The 27,987-nt window shown below is 35.8% G+C and overlaps 1 protein-coding gene across 5 annotated transcripts; it reads left to right on the forward strand.

The window, feature by feature from the left end:
• The first annotated feature begins 8,977 nt into the window (after window positions 1-8,977).
• Window positions 8,978-24,452, forward strand: Adf1_20 (uncharacterized). Of its 5 annotated transcripts, none has more exons than XM_011188425.3 (3): window positions 8,978-9,211; window positions 11,623-11,923; window positions 21,837-24,452. In XM_011188425.3, exons 1-3 carry the CDS (start codon window positions 9,142-9,144, stop codon window positions 22,774-22,776), a joined length of 1,311 nt encoding a protein of 436 aa, XP_011186727.1. In that variant the 5' UTR covers window positions 8,978-9,141; the 3' UTR covers window positions 22,777-24,452. The 5 variants fall into 5 exon arrangements, with proteins under 5 accessions (XP_011186727.1, XP_054084897.1, XP_011186724.2 ...); XM_054228922.1 differs by lacking the exon at window positions 8,978-9,211 and adding an exon at window positions 9,238-9,762; XM_011188424.3 differs by lacking the exon at window positions 8,978-9,211 and adding an exon at window positions 9,862-11,091.
• Window positions 24,453-27,987: the final 3,535 nt, after the last annotated feature.

Below are 27,987 nucleotides of genomic sequence, written 5' to 3' on the forward strand. Positions count from 1 at the left end.
ATGACACACTTGATGTTTTCCTCCAAGGACTGAATCAAAGCGGGATTGTCCGCATAGACTTTAGACTTTACATATCCCCACAGGTAAATGTCTAACGTTATCATAAGATCTTCGTGGCCAATCGACCAGCTCATAACGTGAAATTATCTGTTCCCCGAAGTGTGTGATGTGTGGGAAGTGGTATATTCGGTCGAACATTATCGATAATAAATGCTTGGCCTCGAGGTGGTTGATGGTGTTGCGAATAGGGCGCTCAGTAGGCCGATTATATTGACCATAAGGACAAGGCATATAATTTTTGAGAAAGCTGTATAGATTTATACACAGTTTTATTTATTTAATTTGCATAAAGCTTTTCGCTTATGTACATAAGTTAAAACATGTATTCTGTAATATTTGGCTGAACATATGTTTTTTGCTTCATTGTTAGAAGAAGTTGGTTCTGAAAGATATGGTTCTACAATATCATCATCTGTTATAAATCGGGCGGAGCAAATCTCATTGTCCATCTCAAAATAATATGGAATAGTAACATTTGAAGGAATATTTGTATTATTACTTCTCATCCATAATTCAAAATTAGTTTCCAGAGTCAACTTGAAACTTGAAAGCAAAAGCTACCCCTAAGTCTACATGCTTACATTTGTAACGGGTGATTTTTTTGAGGTTAGGATTTTCATGCATTAGTATTTGACAGATCACGTGGGATTTCAGACATGGTGTCAAAGAGAAAGATGCTCAGTATGCTTTGACATTTCATCATGAATAGACTTACTAACGAGCAACGCTTGCAAATCATTGAATTTTATTACCAAAGTCAGTGTTCGGTTCGAAATGTGTTTATCGACAAATTTTGTTCAGCGATGAGGCTCATTTCTGGTTGAATGGCTACGTAAATAAGCAAAATTGCCGCATTTGGGGTGAAGAGCAACCAGAAGCCGTTCAAGAACTGCCCATGCATCCCGAAAAATGCACTGTTTGGTGTGGTTTGTACGCTGGTGGAATCATTGGACCGTATTTTTTCAAAGATGCTGTTGGACGCAACGTTACGGTGAATGGCGATCGCTATCGTTCGATGCTAACAAACTTTTTGTTGCCAAAAATGGAAGAACTGAACTTGGTTGACATGTGGTTTCAACAAGATGGCGCTACATGCCACACAGCTCGCGATTCTATGGCCATTTTGAGGGAAAACTTCGGAGAACAATTCATCTCAAGAAATGGACCCGTAAGTTGGCCACCAAGATCATGCGATTTAACACCTTTAGACTATTTTTTGTGGGGCTACGTCAAGTCTAAAGTCTACAGAAATAAGCCAGCAACTATTCCAGCTTTGGAAGACAACATTTCCGAAGAAATTCGGGCTATTCCGGCCGAAATGCTCGAAAAAGTTGCCCAAAATTGGACTTTCCGAATGGACCACCTAAGACGCAGCCGCGGTCAACATTTAAATGAAATTATCTTCAAAAAGTAAATGTCATGAACCAATCTAACGTTTCAAATAAAGAACCGATGAGATTTTGCAAATTTTATGCGTTTTTTTTTTTAAAAAAGTTATCAAGCTCTTAAAAAATCACCCTTTATTTAAGTTGAGCCAATTGATAACTCTCCACCGTTGATGCCAGTTAGATCGGAGCTCTTCGAACCAAAATTGCAACGCAATAGTTTCGTGATGCCGTGGCTGCCAGCTACTTAGCTGGCGTGACGTTCCATTTGTGTCAATTTTAATAAAAGAATGAGTACATAGATACCTACATTATAAGTGTAAAGGCGAACATTTGTTGTATTGAGTGTGTGCTATCAAACGGGCAGGCAAATGAGGCAATAATGGAGAATTCCATAAAACCATGTTAGTTGTTAATGATTTCGTTGCTGTTGTACTTTGTACTATTGTTGTTGTTGCTGCTGCTAATGTTATTCCACACAATTGTTGCTTTAGCTAACTAAGCAGCTGGTTGCTTGCGTGAGTGTTTCCCCACATTTGTGCCACTCCGAGTAATTCACCACACCAAAATTATGGCAAATGCCATCGATGTTGTTGCTGTTGGCATTGCTGCGAATTCTTGCTGTTTTTTAATGAACGAAATAATACACAAGATCCCCCTGTTCAACTCTCTTCGCAAACTTACATTACACGGATATCTACACCTACACATATGTACACACATAAACAGAAATTTATAATGATAATGCCAAATGTACTAAAATATAAGAATGCTGGCACTACTAAATAAGAATAACAACAACAACAGTAACAATCTCAAATAACAATTGCTGTACGCGCTGGCACTTAAGAAGCCACTTCCGTTAGCAATTTACAAACGACTACATCCATACAAACACACACACAGCCACAGACTCATATCGTGCGGACGCGTATGTAGAACAAAAGCGGCTGCGAGACTGCCGCTGTGGCAACGTCAACTACAAAAGCGTACAGCGAACGAATCATCTGTCCATCAGCCCGGTCGCATTAGATGCATGGATGTGGCTTATGGGCACGAAATTTTAGCGCTCGTTGCGAAGATGCACGTCGACGATGGTGGTGGTGGTGGCGGCGTTGGCGGTAGTGACGCGACCGTTTCTGCCACATTAAGAGCTCTTCAATTGGCTTGATTAAGCGTCGGAGGGCTGACGACGATTCATTCAAAAATAATTGTTAAAACCATTTGTGAACTCATTTCGTTGTTGGGGATTTCATTTAAATTGATGGATTCGCTGGCATTTTATTAGCCTCAAAATAATATTGCACTACTAAGAATAGTGACATATACATATGTATGTATGTACATATGAATACTGGATGGTGAAATTTAATTTTCTGCTTAGTTATAACAAGAAAAGTGGTTTCGACTTTCATCAGTTCATGGCCATATACATATGATAAAATAGTATATATTATGAGATTCGAGGTTAGATACCATATAATACAGTAAGCAATTTTATTTATTATATTTTGATAGAAATCAAGACATTTATTTTCTTCTTCAAAACAACATTAACATCTTCATTTGGCTCTACAGCTCTTTGTGAGCTTTGGCCTGTTGAACCACACGCCTCCAAGCAGGATTCTTCAGTTCTTCGCATAACTCGCCCCGCCCTTCCACCTTGATCTTGGTCTTCCTCTTGCTTTTGGGCTCTTGAATCACCATTTCGTTGCGTTTTAATAAATTGCATCTTGTTTTCAACTTGAATCAGTGGTCAAGTTCGCTATTCCATTCGTCCATTCATCAGGTCCAATTCATTCTACACCAAAAATTCGGGAAATTTTTATTTCGAAGGTCATTAATTTTGTTTAGTCCTTTCCGCTTATTGTCTACAGTTCTATACAGGGCTAGTTTGTATGTTCTATTGATTAGTTTGGATTTAAAGAGTTTTGTAAGAGATGCGAACGCCATCGATGCTGCCAAAACAAGAGCTAATTCGAATATCTATGACGTCAAGGTTATACTCTGTATTTCGAGAGATAAGAAGGGTGTTGAAATGTACACATATGGAGATGCTGCAATTAGGACACGGTTTCAAAAATTGGCTAGATTCATTCTTGGCAACCAAGCTAGCGCAGTTCTTTCGAAATGGGTAATAAATAATAAAATTGTACATGTTATTCTTCAATACACGTTCAAACCTTGAGAATACCGCTTTTATAGACCCAATATCTTCAGTAAAGTAAGGTATCTCTCTTATACGGATTTCAAACGGATATCTATATATAAACCCAAACGATTACCCACCTCCCGCCCAACCGACGGTGGTGGGGCGCAATCTGCAAATGAGCGGAATTTGCCGAGTCATGAAAAGCAAGAGTTTTTAAGCGTCGAGATCTCATACTGCTCAGCTACAGAAAGACAAATTTCAACAGCTAAGATTTAAAATTTACAAAAACAAAAGGTTAACAATTTTTAATGTTACTTATTAAGCGAAGACAAAATAGTTTTTTTAATGCTAAAGATCGAATCAGACAGGTCAAATGTGCTGGAATGAGAATTAAAATCATAACATGTTTGGTGGAATGGTTCGTTTAACTCAAAATTTGTTCTTGACGATTTTAAAAGTAATGGTCTAAACTGCCTAGATGAACGAAATGGGACATTAAACTTGATATCAGACAAAAGGAAAGAGCTACAAACAGAACCATTCAGAAGTTTTACTAGAAATATTATATCTAGCATTTCTCTACGACTAGTGAGTGTAGGTAGATTTATAAGTTTTAAACGACTAGTATACGGAGGAAGATTCAATCTTGAATTTCAATGTAAGTGACCTAAAGCAAAAAGTAAAATAGGATTCCATACCACAGAACCATACTCCAATATAGGCCTTACCAATGTTGTAAAAAGAGTTTTAGTAATATACGGATCACTAAATTCTTTAGACCAACGTTTAACAAAGCTAAGATCACCTTTAGCTTTTGAGACAATTGAATTTATATGATAATTAAAATTAAGTTTAGGGTCCATAGTAACTCCTAAATCAACAAAGCTAGATACTTGCTCTAAACTGAAGTTATTTATTACATAGGGAGAAGGATCAACAGATCTACGGGAAAAGCACATCGTTTTCCATTTTTTAAGATTCAGTGGCATATCATTTTTGTGACACCAAGTAACTAAATTATTTAAGTTAGTGTGGATCCTTCCTAAACTCTCTTATGTATATCATACATATTATATTTCTTTGTTGTTCTAACACGTTTCTGAAAAAGTGCAGAGTTTGAATATAGCGAATTGATAGCGGTTTCTGTTGGTTATTAAATCGTTACTATATTTCTGTATCGTCTTTGTATATCCAATATTTATTTGAAAGCTTAAAGAGATGGTTAAATTTTGTTTGAAGTTATAAAGATGTACAATATTTAATAAGGTCTTATTATAAGGCTTTGAAAACCGAAGAAGAAATTTCATGGCTTATGGAATTTATTTATTACAAAAACATTTTATATTTTCCATTTTCTTAGTTTCGTATTTCTTTGCTGCTGAAAATAACAATTTCGCACTACTGAATTATAATTGCTTCTGACTCTCTTTCGCATTATTTCGCTGCAGTCAAACAATCAGCATCAACCCCTTGCCTTAATTCTCTCTTCATTAATCGTCGTCAGCTAAACCCCTCGTTTCACAGTTTGAAATTTGGCCGGTCGGTTGAAAATGCTCTACCATAAATGAAATGGGAGCCGGAGTGCCGACAAACAGCAAAAACACATAACAGTATATGGCAATGGAAAATGATTTTAAATATTTAATGAATGTGGTACATTGGACCCGCTTGCGCAAAAGGCTCATAGCCAGTTCGTACACACTGCAACCAGCCAGCCATATGTAGACGATGAAAGGCAACAGTGCATATGTGTTTATGTAAATTGTATGTACTTTAGTTCGTACAATGTGCTCAATATGGTTAGCTGACAGAGACGCTGCGCAGCCTAGCCAGCTAGCGTGTTGGCTAAGCACACATGCGCAGCAAATGTTCCGAAACGCATGAGGGTTGAGAGGCCTGCAATTGCAGTAAGCCGTTGGTAATTTGGCACGTAGACAAATGTGAATATGCTGGCTTTAAAACATTTGGTTTTCGTCTTCTTTTATTTGATCTCTGGAGTACTTCAGGGAGCCGAGTAATTCGGCGTCAATGCCTATTAATACATATACAAATGCAAATACTAATACATATAAAAATATGTCTGTAGAAACCCTGCCAGCCAAAGGTGGTGAAAAAGCTGGTTAAACCGAAGTTTTTTAAACCCACAAAAGTGGTAAAAAAAAGTGGTGAGTTTGCCATAGGCCAGCATAGCTGCTTGTGAGTTTTTTAACCACTATTCCCCTCACACGTACGAATACAAAAACAAAACAACCCAAACGTGTGCGTTGGTGTTAGTAATTGAAGAAACATGAGGGTAAAGTGGTTAGGCCTGGTTGGCAGGGAAAAAGTTGTTTTTATCTCTACATCAATTGTTGGAATGTGGAATAATTGAGTTCAAAGCGAATTTCAACCGCAAGCTATAACAGTCAAATCACCAACAAGAGACATTAAGGAGTAAGTTTAATTTAAAATAAAATAGTAAGAATTTATAAAATAGGATTAAAAATCCATTAAGGAATATTTGGTTTACATCCCAATAATAGTCAAGGTTTTATAGGTTTACATCTGATATCTCGAGCTCAGAAAATAAAATCTGACTCGTCAATAATTATCAATAGAAGCCGTTATCAGCTAAGGAGTTTGAGAGTCCGGACAATTCTTCGAACTTTTATACTAATGGACAGTCGAAAACAGCCGAGTTTTCTGAGACTTGTGGTATTTATTTATTTCACATACAAATAATTCTCCTAAGTTATACATTTTAGTAGCGAAATCATTCTTTGGATCTTACAGTTTTAACTAAAATTTGTACTTGGAAACGTTTGTATGTATGTATATAATATTTGTATTTATTTTTATTATTAAATGCTTTCCAGAAGTATTGGAAGAAGAAACTTTAGTGTATTTCCATAAGTAATAAATCTTTATATTTGATTTCCAGACATACATATGTATTTACTGTTGAACTTCCATATCTCGTACTTCTATAACTTGAGGTTATCCATAACTCGAACTATTGAATTGGTGTAATTTCAAACAAATTTCCTTTCGTAACTCGGAAGTCTCTCTAACTTGACGCATTTTTATGGATTATGATGATTCGAGTTAGGGAAGTTCAACTTTAATTGTTTTTTCAATAAAGACCTACTACAAGCTTAGGGATTAGAATATGAAGCTCGAGAGTTGATCATCTCTTAAATTTACTACTGTTATTACTTGTTATTATATGGTGTTTTTTCTACTGGCTTATCTGCTTGACAAATATATTTTACTGATCTATATAACTTCAACAATGATTTATAGTCATCTAAATAACTATGTATATGCGATATGTACAGAAGTTATCAGTTAAATCATTTACATACATATGTATGGTATGTATAACCTTTACATAAGTTACCACATAGTCATGCAGCTACATAAAGTTCAAAATACAGTTAGCTGTCCTAAAACCTGGTACGTTTAGCAAGCGTTCAATTTATTTGTCATCAACACAGATATTTTCTTAATTTAGTGTGCCACTTTATTGAGCCAGCATGAAGTAATTCTAAATATTTTCAACCACATTGATATGATAGGCGTAAGCCTTCCCTCTTTTTCAAGAATTCATTTAAATCACTATCATGTGTTTACAAATGCTCTCAGATCGGTAATATGCTCAGCACAATTTCGCTTTTGCTCGCGCTTAATTGAATAGAGCAGAATATACAGAGTGTGTACTTCTAAATAATTGCACTCAGATGAATAACCCAATCAACAAATAATGAAGGTCATACGATTGTTGAATTAGATTAGGATTAAATTTATTATTTGAGAAGATGAGGTTAAGGAATTGGCAAAAATATTTTAGAAAGAGAAAATTCATACTTTAAACTATTTTTAACAGTTTGGAGTCGATTAAAATTAAAAATAGTACTAAAAATTAAAAAAATAATTATTAATTAATTAAAAATAATTTTGTTCCTTAAAATCCTTGCAAGACAGGATTTTGGAGTTAGGAAATTAAGTGATAAGAAAAAAATATATATAGTGGAACTTCCATAACTCGAACTTCTATAACTCGAAGATCTCCATAACTCGAACAATTGACAATAGCGTTTAGAAGCCAAATTTCATACAAATTTCCTTCCCTAACTCGAATTTCTATAACTCGAAGTTCTCTATAACTCGAACTCTTGAAGAGGCAATAGAAGGCAACTTTCATACAAATTTCCTTCCATAAATCGAACTTTTTGGTTAGGACATAATACAACATTTTAAATTTTACTATCGAGGCAGAATTTTAAAAGAGTCCCTCTATATTGTACGGAGGCAAACAAAAAATATGTTATTACACATATGGATTGCATAAATCATCTAACAAAGACATGGGATATAAACGTCAAGAGCCACTAATAGCAAATTGCAACAAACAAAATTACAGAATACGTATTTTAACGTATGTATGTACACAAAACTTTATGCGAAGTTAATAAATGGAAAAGTGTATAAATCTATATTTTACAGCTTTTTCAAAATTTATATGTTTTAATGTCTAGTCTCTCTAGCTCGAAGTTTTTTTGTGGATTATGGTGATTCGAGTTAGAGAAGTTCCACTGTATTATTTTTAAAGAAATCATATGCCTATAAATTGTAAAGAATAATTTGAATTAATTTTAGTAGTAAAGTCGATATTCACATATTTAAGAGCTTTCATTATTGCTAATATTGGATAGTAAGTAACTTTCTCTTTGAACAGAATATAATGATTATAGAGGAATGCACTGCGACCAGTGGTCTATTGTGTCCTCCAAATGTTTACATCGACTCCATTAGTCCTAGCATTCAAATAAATTCCTGAATGGTGCTAGGAGTAAGTGATTCTATGGGACCCAGATTGTTTATATTTGATAAAATGAGAATATAATAGTTTTTAAAATGTCGTTTTCTCTAGGATCTAAAATAATTACTACGACTGAGGTTTTGTTCCGAAGGATGTCGTCATTGTCTAGTAAATTAATTATGTTTATTCCATTTCTGAAACCGTACTACTATTTCTACGATTTTTTACCCAAATTCCTTTATAAATTTCGACAAATTAGTATTATTTATTGCTTTGAATTAATTTATATATACGTTCATGCCACATCGAAACTTATATAATAAACTTTGCCGAGGAATAAACGTATTTAGACAAAGTTCAGAAATTCCAGGACCAAAATATTTCAAACACAGATATACTATAGCCCTATAGCCTAGCTCCTACTGCGCTTCCCTTTAAATAAATCTTTGATTAAAGAGTCGTTTGTTAACCGTAAATACATATTTTCGCTCACTGGGTGTGTGGGCTCAACTGAGGGTTGCAGTAGGCGCACTCTCGCATACACAATCGCGTTTATTCGTTTTCGCAGCGATGCGACCAGTGACGAGTCAGCCAGCCAGCCATCCAAGCTAGCAAGGCAGCTAAGAAATCAGTCAGCCAGCGGAACTAGTGAGCCGAGTCGACGCCGTTATTGTGTGCAAAAAACCAGATCAGACAATAAAGTGCCCAAATCGTGTACGAACGGCAATTAAATAACGAGCAAGATGGAACATCGTAAGAGGCGAGCCGCTGTAAGACGACGACAGCAGCAACAACAGCGAACGCAAAGAAAATGTAAACAGGCAACACAAAAGCGATTTAGAGCCGTGTTCTTTTGACTGTGTTGGTAAACAATTTTCGCGCAGCTATCTTTGGACGCTCTTTGTTTGTGTATTTTGTTTTTTATTTGTGTGTAACGTTTTTGCTACGCTTGTGGTTGTGTGCGTGAGTGGCGACGTACGTGCGCTATCGGCTGTTGTCACGACGCTGCGCCGCTCAGCAAAGCTGTACCCTGCCGTAGATTTGTGTGCTGCTCAATTACTGCTGGCTTTGGAGACTTGACCATGATTCATGCTAGTCTCCACTATTTGCTCCTTGGCAAATAAAGTCAAACCGTTGTTTCTATTCGTGATTATTGTGCGCCGCATTACGCGCAGCCCGAAAGAAGCGAAATCGAAAATTAACAGCTAACAAAGTTGCCAAGAAGCCTGCTCAATTCTACAGTCGCAGCTATACAGCGTTCGTTACTTGTGTTGGGGGGTTTTCCGACGTCGCCAGCTCGCTGTGAACGAAATTCTTTTGCCTTATGCACTCAAGTATATATGCGTTTGTATATATGTATGAAGGTATGTACATTTGTTCGCAGCGTGTACTTCTCTACAAATATACAATTGTGTGTGAGCGATCGTTTATGGCTGACTAGCTGGCTGGCTGGCTGGCTGGTTGGTTGGTTGGTTGGCTGGCTGGCCGTCTGCTCATCCACATGCCCTCTCTTTCTGCTCCTTGTTTTTCGTTATTGTGCTCTTATGGGTTTTTCGCTGTGCGACTTGGGATCGACTGCTGCTTCGGCTTGAAGCGTGATTTGTTGTTATTACAATGACGATTGTCGCGCTCAGCTCTAGTCAGCCGTGTGCTATTGTTGTTGTATTTCTCATATATCGCCAACATTTGGTTAGCATTGTTCGCCGTATATTTGTTGTAGACGTCGCGCTGATTTTGGCTTTGGCGCTGCCGTTGACGTTGCTGTCTTGGGTTGTTTGTGCGCCGCTCAACTCGGCTTGGGCTCGGGTGGTTGGTTGATTAGTGTTTTGCCTGGATTTTATTAGTTGGTTTTTAAACTTGGTCGTGAGAGGGTAGTGAAAAGTGAAAATCGGACAATATAAACCCAAGTAGTCTGAGCGTGCAAAGAAAGCAGAAAGCCAGCAAATAAGAAAGCATTGAACTGCGCAGCTGGAAAAGTGAGTGATTGAGGAATAATTTGTAAGACGAACTTTGAAGTGGCGTGTGGGGTGACGAGTAAAAGTGCAAATACTTCGCAAAATAGTGCAGTAGACAGTGTGTTACATGTGATTTTGGACTTCTAGTGGTTAACCCAGAAAAGTTAACTAAGCTTATAAGAAATAGTTCGCACTCACGAAATCGGTGTGCTGCACTTGTGCACAAACTTGTATAAAAATTACAGTGTGGTTTTTCTAGAAAAGTTTTGTGAATGGATGCGCTGAGAGCTAGCATTGCTTTTGCCAGTCCAGTTGACGCATACTCAGCTAACAGCAGAACAACTACAAGAACACCGAAGAAGTCGAGTACTGCAGCATCCTCTTTGCGATCATCGCCAGCTTCCTCACCGAATTCTTCGCCGAAAGCAGTTAACACAGCCGCAGCAACAATTGCGCCGCCTTCGCCCACACACTCTTCCGGCGCTTCATCGTGCTCTTCTTCGCGGTCCAGATTGCGCGTAGCAACCCCCGACTCGGATACGCCTGACGCTGGTGCTGGTGGTGGTGAGGTTGAGGATATGAGTGTGAGTGGTGGAAGCCAATTGGGCGCAGCGTTGGACATGAAGACGAAGGGCTCAGCAGCCGCCTCCGTGGCTGCCGCTGCCGCCGCCGCTGCCGTTGAACTATTGCAAGGGGGTGCGCCAACTTCTCAGATGCAGTCGCAGAAAATCAAAAAATGTGCGTTTAATAAACAAAATCAATCTTTTACTGAAATTGTAGATGTAAATATAAAATTTTCGAAAATTACCCGACGCACAGCGAGAGCTATTGCATGTGACGCTGCCGAAAACAATAACAACAACCCTGATAAGCAGAATAGCAATTTGATGGCAATCGTTAATAGTGACTATGCGCAGCAAACGGCTTTGCCAACAACAAAACCAACAATGCCTGCCCCGAAGTTGCTCCGTAGTTGTCGCAGTAAAAGTAGTCCTCGACTACAACAATTATATCAGCAACAACAACAGCTGCAACGACAACAAAAGCCAGTGTCATTTCAGCGGTGCCATCAAAAGCAACGCCAACAACAACTACAAAAACATACCAAATGTTACGTACAAAAACCGAAAGCTCAAAAATATCTCAATAAGAAATTTAGACTTGAACAAGAACGCAAATTTGCTGAAGCTGAACAGCTGCAACAACAGCAACAACAACTATATTCGTCGACAAAAGAAAATTTTTTACTTACGCTCGATTTACTTGCAGTGGTCCGCCGTAATGCCTCCGACAAGTTGCGCCTCATCCAAATGGTACACGACAATCCGATACTTTGGGACTCACGTCTGCCCAATTTTAAGGGCGCCGAAGAGGAGAAGAATCGCGCTTGGGAAATGATTGGCAAGGAGTTCAATGCGCCGGGGCGGCGTGTGGCGCGCGCCTTCAAATCGCTGCGCGAGTCGTATCGACGCGAGCTGGCGCATGTCAAATTGATGGGCAATGGCTTCAAGCCGAAGTGGAGTTTGTATGAAGCAATGGATTTCTTGCGCGATGTCATCCGAGAAAGAAAGTGAGTAGAACCAAACTTCTAAATAATATTAAAAATATGTGTATAGTATTCATATAAATGTATATAAGTAAATTTGAGGAGTATATATGTACTCTATGTATTAGAAATCGTGATTCAAGTCAGTGTTGGCATTGAAGTTGCTACGTGTGTCTTTTATGTAAACAACTTCACACTATAATCTGTTGACTCATTTTTTATCGAACAAGGTTGTTAGCGGATATCCTAGAATGCACCTGAATCATTTGAACCCGTTTTCGTGATATCATGTCATATTTCAAATGTACTGAGCCCATATATTTTAACTGTAGACCTTCTTAGTATATAAAATAGGTGACTCACAACCAATTGGATAATTCCGTATAATATCTACATATATAGTGTTATTTTCTTTCTAACTTGATACAGTTCTCTCTAAAATCGGTTCTATGTAACCGACTCGAAACTAAACCAAAATTGTTTGCTTGATGGCACCAATATTAGAAAACCGAAGAAGACTTCTTAGTCTCGCTTAGGACTAAATAGGCTCACTTATGTTTTTTTATCCAAAACTCTAGATTATTTAAGAATATTTTAAGCAAATAATAATATAACACTTACCACATGTGCAAGGCAACCGTGGCTGGTTGTATACATATGTCATCTGCACTAACTAGGAATCTACTCCTCGGAGCAGTGCCGATTCTGTGATCTACACCTTGACTGGCCGGCGATCGCTAGGAAAAGGAGTCGGGTAATGTGGGCTCTGTATCCGCAAAGAGACAGTATAGCGCCCATCAGCTTTGGAACATTATTATGGATTCTTAACGCGACGGGGTACGGGACGATAATAGGAGAGGGCACAATAGATCTTAGGTCGCCGAGCGTTCCTCAAATCGTAATATAATAGTTATTATAGAAACTAGTTATCCGTTTCCGAATGTGAATTAACAGACATTTCACTTATCAAAATATGGGTTCCGGAGTTTCGGAATGAATGTAGATGCCACAGGTCGAATAAACCATATCTTAACTAGGTTGTATGGTTCTAGGTCGGTTTAATATGACTTCCAAGTAGAGATTTCTGGCACTGTAGCTTATCCCATGGGGGTTCCATGGATAAACTAAAGCCTCAAAGACACAGTAAACTACAGCTTCCATGTTTGTTCGGATACTTGCTTTATCCAACTTACATACAGATGCAATTTATATACATACAGCCGATTAACAAGGTCTGCAAATCAGAATATCAGAATATAGAATATGATATTAGAACATTACTTTAGATTATTATTCCCAAGAACTTAGAAGTTGACAATCGGACAACCCGCTAACTTGACGCTGCGGGAATGCGTAGATTACAAATTATTTATGTTTGCATGGAGGAATCTTAAGAAAATTGCTTTATTATATGCAAACCATTTACATATGTATGGTTGTATATATAAGCAAACAGTTTAATTTCAACATCATAAAATTCTTAGCCTGAAACTTTTAGTAATTGCGGGCCGTAAAAATATACTACTCGTGAATACACACACACACACAAATATAAAAGCACAAAATATTTCCTCCACAATCAGCATCATGAGGCCATTACGACAATGAAACTGCCACTGCAAAAGAACGATCTACCCCCGCATATAACTGTATATACATACATTCATACTCATATGTATGTGCATCTCTCAATTGAGGCATAAACAATATGAAATCAAAACTGAAAGGCACGCCACAAGTAGCAATCATAAAGTAGAGCAAACTTGGCTCACACATAGCACAGCAGAGACGAGCTTATGATGTATACTTACATACATACATACATACTTAATTTTATGTATTTGTAAGCACACATACTTGAGTTTATAAATTTATTTTGCTCGCACATATATACATATGTACATATGAGTGTGTACTTGTATGTGTGGGCTTACAAAATTCTTATGCTGGTTGAGTGATTACGTTAGCAGCGACGAGCCACAACATGCGACATCTTAAAAACAGCAACAACAACAATAATAATAAAATTAAAATATCAAGCAATTTTTTAATAAAAAGCAAATTTTATGTACATCTTTTGTGCTTTTGTTGTGCGAGACGGCCGAAGGAGGAAGTATCATTGTCAATGGAATGTGACACACAATTATGACGCTGAGCGTTCCAATGTTGCTTAAACCTAAATATGTTGTTACACATACATACATATCTACTTATAAGTTCTTCGTTACACATATTATAAGTTCTTCGTTACAACAAATATACGCTTTGATCGCGTTCGCTAGTTGTTTGATCGATTGACGATCCCCAAATAGCTATGCAACAATTCCGCGACTCGTTTAGTGCTAACGCGTTCGGGAATCACTCAAGTAGCCAAAGCGTGAAAAATGTTGGTTATATGGTCTATACGCGTACCAATACTTGCAACATCTTCACCCTTTGTATTTGAAGCTTTCTTGCTTTGGTTTCTTCGCGCTTGATCACCGATCGAACACATTCATCTCATATGTGTATATTTAACGGTTGTGTATCTTCTTGACTATTGTGCGACATAATTTTCAGCTCATTTGTTTATGAAATCATTTTTGGCTCATACCCCACACCCAAGAAAGATGTGCACATCGGTTAACACAACACACAGCAGTGTTCATAATAATAAGAACTAAATCGAAATCGAAAAAATCGAAATATTTGAATTCGAAGTTGGAAAAAAGGATTAAAAAAAGATTATTAATTACAGGATACAGAAATACAAAATACAGATATAATTTAAAATTTCTTCTTAATTCAAACTAAATGATATGATTTTGATGGCTAAGTTCGAAAATCGGAGAATGAACTTGCTTTTACTTATGACTCAATCTCCCGGAAAACAATAGTTTGGTTCAATACCCAATACCCATATGGATAAAGTGTTAATTTAAAGATGAATTGAATTTTCCGTCCTCTCTCCTGATATATAGTATTCCATAAAAAAATTCACCTCAATCGATTTTGATTTAAATTTGTCTCCATAATGAAGTTTCTGAAAAATAAATACCCTGATAGTCAATTGTAGAGGTTTTATATCGATTTTTCATCATGCAAAGGAACATTCTTGCTCATAATTCTACTGGGTCATTTTTTTATAAACTCAAGTCCATTCCATGCCATTTTAAAATGATCTCGGATACTTAAAGTTTAATATATAGAACCGATGTATTTGAAACCTATCATATATTAAAAAAAAAATCATATGGTCTTCTGAAATACAATTATTCATCTTTTAGTAGATCTTAGTCGTATTGACACATTTTGGAAACGTTCATTTTGTATGGTTAAGGTAATTTTTTCGATTAAAGTATATTAGGAATCGGGATTCGAATATCAGTTTCGTTAACATCTATGTATGAGTTTCGTGACGTATAGCCACACATAGAAGATTGTAGAAGAGGTAAATGAATACATGAGAGAGTAGAAATCTAAAATTTTGAGATGATTAATGTCACAGAGCGTTTTCATATGATAATTATTCACATAAAAGATCTAATATATCGGCGTACTAGTCTGTAAATAGATCTCAACATAGAGATTATATTCTTGAAATAATATATGGATGAACACGATCATCTGAACTATTTAAGTCCAAGTGATCCTTTTCAACAAAATCAGACAATTTTCATGTCATTCAAAACCTTTTAAACGTCTAAAGAAATGCATTTTCTCCACTGAACCGAATACTTATGAAGTATACTGTATTTACGTACTTTTGCATTAAAGTGTTTATGCATACACATACAACAACAATGCGTGTATGTATATAAGAATATTTATATGTATGTACATATGTACATATAAATGTAAATAAGTTGAGTTAATTTATACGTTTGATTCGCTGATTTGTCGTTCTGCCGTTGCCGCTGCTGCTGTTGTTGTTACCCTCTTGCGATCGCGTCAATGAGGTGTCTGTGTTGGCTCGATGCTTTGCACAACTCGTCAGCGCGATTGCTCGAGCCATTTTTAACCCTGGCTCTTTTACTTAACATTTCACAACGCGTATATATAATACATAAATATACACTCATAAATACATATGTATGAGTGTATATATATCCATACATAAGTGTATTTTGTATGTATTTCCATTTCACTTTGCATTTCAGTCCACATTTCTGTGTGAGTGCCTTTATTCTATATTATTATCGTGGAACGCTTGGCAATTGCTGTGTGAGCTTGTGTATGTATGTGTGTATTCGCTGCTGCCACCGCATTCATTTAAACTTGGTCCATTTTGATTGAATTTAAAAACGCGTTGTGCTGCCTCGCTGATGGCCCCAACAATGCTCTACTTCAAGTACATCCGTTAGCGGCCCCTCCAACCGCTGATCGTGACAGTCTTGAGTTCGCCTTGCGTGTTTTCGCCCGCATATTTGCTCTGTGCCCATGTGTGTGTGTGTGAGTGCGCTATGGGATTTTCAGAGTTGATTGGTGATTTTATTGGCATCAGCGTAGAGGCGGGGTGACAATAACAAACAACTGACAATATCGGCTGAAAAACATTTTACTTGAATGCCCAACACAATCAACCAGACTTCTGAGGGCACTCTACTCATCATATCAAGTACAACAACAACATGAACAAAAAGTACAATCTGGCATACAATTGCCTACGAGTTGTGTCAAGAGCCGTTACGCCATTTCAGAACCAGACTCAAACGTTCGATCCACAGTCTCATAGCCTGATCGCGACCAACCGCTCAGCACGGCCACCAGATGTGCGCCGGGCTCTTTGGAGGCATCGTTATCAGCTTAAATACATAAATGGCCGTAAATGCGTTGAATTACTACGACAAACGTAAACTCACACACAAACGCAGGCAAGTAAAGCGCTTGCTTTTGGGGCGGTGACGCTGTTGTTGGGGTACTTTCATGCCAAGCCAACTGTATTATACGAGTACACGGCATCAGTTTGTTCAAATGCCTTTGCATATATCACGGTGAGTATGTGTTTGTGTGTGTGTGTGTGAGTACCCGCTATTCGCAATAAGCACAATACCGTCGGTTGTGGTACAGTCAATTAAGTTAGCTGTATGACTGTATGGCTGGAATGTTTTGCTATTTATTGTTGTTTTTAATCTCGTCTTCCTGTAGTACTTTTCCCATTTAAACATTTAAAGCGTATTTAAATCGATTCAATTTGTGCTTCGTGTGCTATATGTACGTCAATTATTCGAGCTCAAATTCATTGCAGGCAGGTCTCGTGGAATTTTTCACCGTTAAGTAGCGGTTTAATTAGCGTGGTCTTGTGCTGGGTAGTATAAATTTTTGTACTCGAGTTGTACTAGACTGCATTTCAACGATAAATTTAGCCTCAGTCTAACAATTGCTGATTCGAGTTCTCTCTTACTTTAGATACAAAGGAGAGGTTTCGCTTGGTCTGACTATTTATCTTTAAAATATATTTAATAATATTTTCAAAAAGCTTAGTATGTATGAATATCTGGAAATTGGGAATCCCTATTTAATGGGTATTTTTTCGCTAGGTGAATTATTGGATTTGTTTTTAAATAATTAGTTAACATTTTTAATGATATAGTAGGATTTATTTAAATTGTTTTAACAAACAAAAAATCTATAATTCAAATTTTATAAAATGTTTAGTACCTTCACTCAACTAGATGTGTTTTCGAGATAATGGTTTGAGAGGGTTAGGTCTTCATATAGATATCTGTTCGAACAGTTAGAGTATTAACTTTAAAAGTCAGTTATGGTTATTTTACCTTGGTCATAATACAAAAGAATTGAAGGTTTAAATAGACTTTTAGAGTATCAGATTGAATCTACTCTTTGATTTCTCGAGGATACGACTCTAAATCTCTAAAGCGGCTCAACAACTGGAATCTGTTTATGAGCTATGATTGGAAATCGCATGTCGATCGCATGGTTGTACTCAAGGCGATGGAATATTTAAGTGGATGAGGTCTTTAACAATAAAGGAGAAATAAGAATTCTTGTCGGTAGTCGTTTTGAAAGAGAGTGTATAAAATATTATTATTTACATTCTCATAATGTATTAGATAAAACCCCAAAAATAAAAATACTCTAGGAGATTGACATTGTCTGGGGAAGTCGAAACCAATTAGGAAATAATTATTTAAATATTAAATTAAAGTCTATAGTATAGTATATTCACCTATACCCCACATTCTCCAACACTGTTATCACAACATTTGACCTTTCTTCCTGTGTGGCTTAAAATATGCATAAAATGCAGAGCGATTGGCCTTAGTACATAATATTTTTTCCTCGTTGGACAAAACTCATTTCCGGTTGCATTCATTAACTATTTTCGAAACCTACATAAATTAAGTAAACCGAATTGCGTCGTCGGACTTTGTGACATAACTACGGCAGTTATATGTACTCAAAACAAAACAATTGAAATCGATTTACAAACGTGCATTAGAATAGTTTCTGCAGATTTGCTACACCATTCGTAATGTGTTCTTTAACGAACAAAAATCAGAATAAATAAAAAATGCTGGCAGTTGGCAGCGAGCAAAAAGTGGCCACCGGAAATATGTTGAGTTGATAACATGGCAGAAACGGCAGTAAGAGTAGAGTGTCAAATAACAAAGGCAACAGCGAGATTCTTAAAAATACACATACACATACACAAATTTAAATACAGAGAAACATCGGAAAGCGACCGTTCAAAGCATGGCACTTACTCGTGCTTCAGAAATATGTTTGTATGTATATTTCAGTTTAGGGTCGATTTATGACTCTTAAATCATGCGATAAAGCATATCTGTGGTGCTTTGGTCTATGGAGCATAAGAATTTGTTTTACAACTCAATAAGAGTTTCGATTTGGGCCGCTGTTGTTCAACAGTTTATCTTGAGACAAATGTAGTACAAATCTAATCTGAAATCTGTTGTTAAAGTACAAGTTCGGAAAGTATAAATACCAACCGTCGTAAGCATACATTTGGCTCTGGTGTTTTTAGAAACCATTTTCAATTGAAATGGCGAATTCAATCTGTTGAACGTAAGGCAGTCGTACAGATCTCGAAATGTTTTGTGTAATTTAACCTAGTCGACAGCTTTGACCGGATATCAATGTGGGCCCATTCCTGTTACATTGTCTTGGCACATCAATCACTTCCTGGCCTCTCACTCTTACAAAAAGTTGGTTGTGATGAAAAGGGCATACCTAATGTTTATATCTGACTATTTTTTTTACATATATACAAGCCTAAAATAGCAAGGAGTTTCGCGTTTTTTATCACTAACGCACATGCGCAGCCTTACCGCTTGATCCAGACCACTTAAACCAAGGCAAGACCGATGTAAGACTTGTGACGGTCCGACAGCACTTATTTGCGTATTTGTTTGTTGTGATAACCATATGAATAACTACTTGTATGTATGCCACGATACTACAACTACAATATACACACATCACTTGAATGCTGTAAATACTATAAGACAAGAGGGCGTGCGCCCGTACGAGCAAAATGCCACTTGGCCGAGATTAAAAATTGACAATCCCAACAGCAGCAAACGAATGCACGCATACAGACACAAGTATAAGTACTTGCGTTTCACTATGTCAGAGCGCATAAAGGAAATGCTGTAAAAGAGCAGCGATACAAAGCATGTAAAGATCAGGGTGAATAGTAGTATGACATCTCGCACAATAGACGTGAGAATTCGAGGCTACAGCTGAAAAAAAATGACTAGCGTCAAATGTATGTGCTAGAATTGTAGTGAGTGGAGTTATGGAAATTTCCTGGGTACAAACTAAACTAAATGCGTTAAATTTCTGGTGAGAAGTTTTGACTTCGTGATTTAGAATTTTGTACTTTTAAATATGTCGGGATTTCAAAAGAGTTTGATTTCGTGTAGCCCAATAAATTCATTGATATCAGAATAATTTGAGAAAAATATTCAAAATATTTCGCGATCCCGAATCTCATATTTGAAAATATTTCGAGATTTCAAAAATACAATTTTGCGTTGCTCAGTAATTTCATCTTGGCATTAGAGTAATTTAAGAAAATTTTCAAAATATTTCGGGATCTCGAATTTAAATTTTATAATATTTCGGAATCCCGACACTCAATTTATACCAATTGTCTGTACGATTCGTTACTCGCTTAGATTCGCTGAATTGAATACAGCTATTATCAGCTAAATAAATTGTGTTTAACAGTACCTTACTTTTGTGCTGAAACACACAACGCGCACTCATTTATCAGTTATTACCAGGAAATATAAGCAGCTGTAGGTACGAGTATATAAAATTTTCTTGGTCTAAAAATAGTATTAAAATGCAGCTGTGTGGCATAAGAAGGAAATTCAGTCAATACTAAAGGCAAACAGAGACGTCAACAGATAACGAATGTTAACACATGTACAACAACTGATTTGTATATATTTACATATATACATGTGTACATACATATGTACACTACTATATGTATGTATTACCGCTTTTAAATTTGTACTTCAACACATGTTGTAGCAATATTGTTTGCTGTGAAAGATCCTTGTATTCTCCCATTATACTATCACGAATTTTCTTTGCCCACTCGTTTTTACTCCGAGACATTTGAAGTTCACGAAAAAGACATTTGTAATATGATATTTTTCCTTCGAATGTATGCATGTAACTTGTACTTCGAATATGTCATGCACGATTGCCAAGTGTTTCAACCAAAGTATCCCGTTGGCGTTTGTACAAACTCGGCTTGATTTTGCCCTTGTAATTGCCGAACCGAAAGAGGGAGGATTTGGTAATTTTACTATTTTTAGCGCAATGTGAAGAGCGACAAGCTGGTTTTTAAGGCAGCTGATAGGAAATTCGAAGTGATAAAAACATATTTATGGCTGCATATACTATGCATTTACCAAACAGAGGTATGTGTCTATATATATATATATATATTTATATATATTTGGCGTAGGAACCGCTTCTATATATATAATATTTAACAATATATAACCATACTATTATGAGCCAGACATGCATAAGTTCGTACATTAGCACTTGTATTATAATTATCATGCATCTTAGATCTATCGCTATATCGTGGGAATTTTTGAAGCTTCTTGATAAAGTTGCGAATCCGTTGTTCCTGTGGTTTTTCTAGACTACATCCTCCATTATTTGCATGCGAACACTGTCGAACCGCAATCAATGTTTACTTCAAAACATGATATATGTACAAATTATCACGTGTGGTATGCATACTGTAAACTAGGAATCCGTGGGAACATCGTGAATATGGTTAGAAATAATGATATATACATGTATCTATATACATAAATTATTTCAATACATATACTCGTAAATAATATATTTATTTGCAACGGAAATATGACGTGAGAAATTTAGAATAACTGTTATTCCATGTCTACATAGATCCGGTACAAATAATTCAAGGAATTCGACAAGTGTGAATTACATATTGTATTGTTATAGTTGGACCTTTATGTGAATGAAGTCCATTTTACAGGCATGTGCAGATTTCTTAAGAGGATATTAGTGCTTGTTAATAAATATCGCAGATGAACTTACAGCCGATAATTGTAATACAATTAAAAGGCAACCTATAATATTAAAATTCGATTTAATGATCTATAAGGAGTAAAGATGATCCGTTTTTATCTGAACAAAATGTGTAAAAAACATTATCGGTGATAGAGATATCTTAAGCTCAGTAAGTGGGTGCGGTGGGCTCTCTTTTCAATTCCCTTAGATTGATCGTAGTGCGTTCTTCAATCTGTATTCTAATCTAATCTAGAATTAGTTATAGATCTCTAGATATTTTAGCATGTCCTATAAAAATACATATAGTTTAAGCACACTCTACAAAAACAAAATTTCTAATCCAATCTTTAATTTTCTTCTTCTTCTTTATTCCATTTTTCTCCCACTCTTCACATCTTTGCAGAGGCGGTTCGCACGCAGCTGAACAGGCGGCCATTGGCCTTAATTTGAGCGCATTCTCGCAGCACTTAAACAACAATAACAACAACATCGGCAAGTCTGCATTGAAACTGAACGGGCTGCATTCATCTTTCAACGAAAGCGCACTGAATCTGTCGAAATGCGCACCCGGCCTGAATATGAGCCACGAAGACTACTACTACTATGTGAAATCGGAAATGGATTTGAACGCGGCGCATGCGGGTAGCAATGGCATTGGTGGTGGCAATGCAGCTGTGTCGCTGCATCCACTGCCAGCGCATCAAGCCCAACAACAACAACAGCAATTACACAGCGCTGCGCATGACAGCCGCGTCTCATCCACGCGCAACGACAGCACCACACAGCACAGCAACACATTCGACGATCTTGACGCATCGTCGGTACGCAGCGGCGACGAGGCCTCCATGCGTAATGCGGACATGAGCAATCAGGGCTCGGACGAGGTGGAGGAGCTGGAAGCCATAGATGCTGATTTTCCCTATCCCCTCATACTCGACGCCAATTCGCCGCGTTCCATGAGCGCAGCAGGCGGCAACGGCAACATTGGTGGCAATGCTGTTGGTGGCAGTGGTGCATTGAAACGCAAACGGCGCGACCTCAACGGTGACGGCATGGACGATGGTGCTGGCGATGATGACGATGACTACGAGGGCCAGATGATGCAGCAGCATCGTCATTTGCGTCAACAAAATGGCGGCATGGGCGGCGGTGGTAGTGGCAGCGGCATGAATGGCTGCATGTTGGATATGCCGCCGCCGCAGACGGTACGCGAGGTGTTGAACTCCAAATTTTGCGGCTTTATTTCGGCGAAACTCAATAGCATGGAAGACACGGAGGCGGATAATTTAATGAACAAAATACTCATGTTGTTGGTGCAGACACAAACGAATGAAGCCAAATAGGGCGCTGGACTGTGATACAAGTGATGGTTGGCAACGTGTAGCAAATGCGATGCCACCAACATGCAATAAATGTGCGTGTGTGCGTATATGCGTATGTGGATATGTGGCGGTGTGCGGAGTTAAGCGAAAGCCTTGTTGATGTAACTATCGTGGGTAACGGTGGTACTTCAGGTAGTGCTTGGTGGCAGACGTTTTTCAAGACATTTTTTTCTAACCAAATTTTGAAATTATTACAAAAGCCATATTTTGTTAGTTTTTATTTTTATCTATAAGTTATGTAGCTCTTGCATATATTTTGCTTTGGTGGATGTGGTTTATTGTGAACATATTGCATATTATTTAATAATACTGATATTTTTAAGTTTCTCTCGTTACTAGCACATTTAAATGGAATTAAATGCTCAAAGTGAAGATTCTTAGTAGACATAGGCATAAGTTCATGAGTGAGCTGAAATAGAATTTGCTAAAAATGCCATATTGAATTTTTTTCTTAAAAATTTTTGATACAAAAAAATAATAATAATAATAAAAATGTATTAATAAATATCAATAATATATTTAAGATTATTATACTTTGTTCTAAGCACTAAAATTAACTCAAACTTATATCGAAATATTAGTTGAAAGTCTGAATAAATAAAATTCTACATTTATAATTTCTTTGGTTATTATTTATTTAATTCCTTTTAGTTTATATTTTTGTTTGTTTTTTTTTTCTAAAAGTTTTGGTACGATTATTATTATGTTTCAATACTTGTTTTCTAAATTGCTGAATTGTCATGTGAAATGTCTATCAGACTTAACTTAACTTATTTTCTTGAAAGTGGACGTGAATTTTTTCTGTACATTTTATTTATCAAATAATTTAATTAAATATTGGACGTTATATTTTTTAAGAATTAATTTTTCATGGTTTAATTTATGATTTTGGTATATCAGTTTTCTATTTCTTTAAAATTCGCTAAAAATAATTTTAGTATGTTTTATTTCCAAATAAAAATTAAAATTATTAAAACTGAAATATTAAATTTTTGAGATCTAAAATAAAAAAAATAATATTAAAATACAATTTATCAAAAAAAAAAAAAGAAAAAATAATTTTATATTTTCTTCATTATTACAAAAAATTAATTGAATTAAGTAGTATAAACTATTTTTAAGATTAAATATTATCTGTTCTTACTATGGTTGTATTGTACTTGCCATATATTTTGTATTTATATAGTTTAATCACCCAAAAACAAAAATCGTACACAAATTAACTTTTAATGTACAGTGAAACAGCGCTTGCGCCAAAGACAGACTTCAGAAAATGTGAACTGCAATTTATTTGCACTGCTTTCGACAAAAATTGAAGTTATATATGCTCAAATGCCAAATACTTGACCAAATTAAAGAAAAAACAAAAAAAAAACACCCAAAAAATCAATGAACAAAAATTATAAAAAATTAAAAAAAAATAACAAATTAAAAATTATAAAAATTAAAAAAAATATTAATTATACAAATAATATTTTCGAATTAATTTATATTTAAATGTATCGTTTAAGTCATAAAATTAATTTTGATAAAAATAGTGTTATTTGTAAAACTGCAATAACAGTAGATCAACTTTGAATTCACTTTAATTTTACAAACATTTAAAGTATATTTTGGTCTTAATACTTGAAATTCAACACTAATTATTATTTTTTAAGACAATTGTGTCACATTTAATAATCTGGAAGAAATCAACTCGGTTCTTTTGCTGGAAACAGTAACTGTTCAAATTATTTTGTAGAAAGAACTGATTTATTGTTAAGTAGTTGTCTTTAATTATTTCGAGTGAAGAAATATTTGAATTAAAAAATGCATTTTACAAAACACAGCTTTCAAAAACTTTCGAGCATATAAACTACAAATATATTATATATTTTTGCGCTCTTTGCACTGATGTTTCATGAAGGAAACATGCAATGAGAACTGTTATTATGGCCATTTATTACTAGAGCACTAAAAATTGCCAAGTTAGTTGCCATCACTTTTACAGAACAAGCACATATCATTATATATATAAATGATTTTAAAAATAATGAAAATTAATATATAAATTATTAAAATAAGTTGATTGTTTACTTTATTAAGTTTTGTATGTTTAATAACTATACACATACAACGGTAATTAGTGTTTAATCCCAGTAATCAAACGTTGATAAGTACTATTAATACATATATCTTGCCATTGAATGATAATATATTTATGTACATATACATACATGTCATAAAACCGAAAAGTGTTGTTTCTATATATGGCGGGAAAGAATGCAAATTTTGGGTTTCAATCACATCATGTGGAATTTTACAATTGGATATTACATCAACAACTACAAAACAACTAAAGCTGTCAAACGAAATTAAGTTGAACGGTGAATTTCTTTGTAGTATATTCGTCTAAAACTCTAAGCTCGCTACTTTCACTAACGTTACTCAAAAATTCTAAAGGAAAAATTGCGACTGATGTGCTAAGTTTGAGGTGTTCTGATTACGAATTTGAGTTTAAAAAAATTCCATAATGTACATATTTTGTGTTATAGAGTATATTTATTTTTATTTTTTCTAAAATTTTCGTATAATTTATACCGTAAGTTCAAATAAACAAAAGTTAATTAAAAATAACGGGTTCTTTTTACTATAACGGATCCAACATACATTTATACTAAATCTTTTGTATACAATTTTTTCGTGATTACTGACTTTCGACTATACTGCTGATCGCTTTCCGTCATAAGGAACTAATATCTCATCATTGGCGGATCCCTTCTGCCTTGGTATCGTTCTTCCTTTATTAGAATGTCTTGGTCTTTCCTTTCTCCTGGGTTATTGTTCATTGAAGTTTTAATGTGAGCGGAGGAAGTAGATTTTAAGGGACATGCGACAACCCTTTTTGCAATAGTACTGTTTCTATTTTACTATTTTCTAAATACCTAGAAACGATTGTTTTAAACGAATTTCTCATACTTTATTTCTTTTCGAATTTGAGGTCCAGCAAATATGTTGATATTTTAATGCATCTCCGCCTTTATTCAATGCTTTAACATATTGTTCATCAATCCAAGCTTAATATGTAATGGAGATAACAAAACTTTTTGGGATCAATGATAGGTATGTTCTTTACTTATGCTGACCTGAAATACATTGAATACCCTGTGACCTTTCATTTAATGACTTGCTGTTGCTCTACTGTCTCAAAGACACAGAAAACAGCAATACTTAGTAAATCCACTCTGAAGCCCTAGTAACAATCCTATGACTGTGATCTAAAAGTACATATTTCCCACTTGTAAATATTATTGTTTATTGAATTTAGAATCTGTGACATACTTTTGTATGTTTCTTTCATGTCAAGTTTATGAACTTTATATTGCATGAAATATGGTTACACTCGTTCCTGATGCCAGTAACTTCCACTGTTGTATTCTTGAACCCATGGTTCTTGTGAAACTGAAGGTTTCATACTAGGTCATTTAATTCAGCTTTTTTCAGATTTACCCGTATTTTCGTTTAAAATTTACCCTTAGGCGCTTAGTTCAACATGTTCGATATCTGGGGCTTTGAAAAGTTATAGTCCGTTTTCGACAATGTTTTCACAAGTGAAGCTAGAGATGATATGCACTATTTGTGTAAAGTTTTATTCCGCTGTCTTCATTGCTTCCTTAAGTATACATTATAAAGTGAAGGCATCAGATGGAATTCAAAATTGAGTTACATGGGAAGTAGTGGTGATTGTTAACCGATTTCGCCCATTTTCCACACGTGTCATCAGGGTGTCAAGAAAATATTATATACCGAATTTCATTGAAATCTGTCGAGTAGTTCTTGAGATATGGTTTTTGACCAATAAGTTGGCGATGCCACGCCCATTTTTCATTTTGTAAAAAATTCTGAGTGCAGCTTCCTTCTGCTATTATTTCTGTGAAATTTAGTGTTTCTGGCGTTTTTCGCTAGTTAGTTAACCCACTTTCAGTAATTTTCAACCTAACCTTTGTATGGGGGGTGGGCGTGGTTATTATCCGATTTCAGCTATTTTCATAGTGTGTGGTGGGGTCCGTAGGACAACCGACTGCAGAAAGTTTGGTTTATATAGCTTTATTGGTTTGCGAGATATATACAAATAACCGATTTGGGGGCGGGGCCACGCCCACTTCCCTAAAAAAATTACATCCAAATATGATCCGCACTTTATTCCAAATTTTACTTTTATAACTTTATTTATGGCTTAGTTATGACACTTTAAAGGCCATTTTGTGGGCGTGGCAATGGTTCGATTTTGCCCATTTTCGAAAGCAACCTCCTCAGGGTGCCAAGGAATACGTGTTCCAAGTTTCGTTAAGATATCTAAATTTTTACTCAAGTTATCCGTTGCACAGACAGACGGTCTGACGGACGGACGGACAGACAGACAGACATCCGGATTTCAACTCGTCTCGTCATCCTGATCATTTTGATATATGTATATAACCCAATATCTAACTCGTTTAGTTTTATGACTTACAAACAACCGTTATGTGAACAAAACTATAATACTCCTTTAGCAACTTTTGTTGCGAGAGTACAAAAAATGATAAAACAGGATATTCCTATATTTTCTAAAAAACAAAATCTTTAGAGAATCTAATAGGAAAACAAAGACTTGACGTATTCTGTTCGGGTGTAATTGGCAAGCATGTCCTTATATGAAATCCTTTTGAAATAAAAATCAAAAAAAAAATTGCCCTAAACAACAATAAAATCCATAAGATATGCTGCTGTCTTTTCTGCAAGGCGAAAATATTGAAGGACAACTTTTTTAAATTTTTCATTTCATACAACGACTCATTTGGCCATATATTAAAAATACATTTTCTACCTATTAGTACTTATTTTATGATGCTCTTAATAAAATATAGTGCATTGACATGTTGTGCGTAAATATAACAAATGCAACAAATTTGCCAAAACCAATTCGATTTCGGACTATCAAAAATTTATGTACATATGTATGTTGGTATATTTACTTCAAATGTACACCCTGATGGGTCATTGAACTCTCTTGACGAATTGAAAAGGTGAAACGCCTTCAGGACTACTGTTTGAAGTATTTCAGTATCACACCTGTACATCAACAATCACTCTGGAAACCACAAATTATTGCTGGTCATTGATTTATTGCGTATCCCAACTGCCGCTGGCGTT

The sequence above is a fragment of the Zeugodacus cucurbitae genome, chromosome 4 (assembly GCF_028554725.1).
Source record: "Zeugodacus cucurbitae isolate PBARC_wt_2022May chromosome 4, idZeuCucr1.2, whole genome shotgun sequence".
Taxonomy (NCBI): domain Eukaryota; kingdom Metazoa; phylum Arthropoda; class Insecta; order Diptera; family Tephritidae; genus Zeugodacus; species Zeugodacus cucurbitae.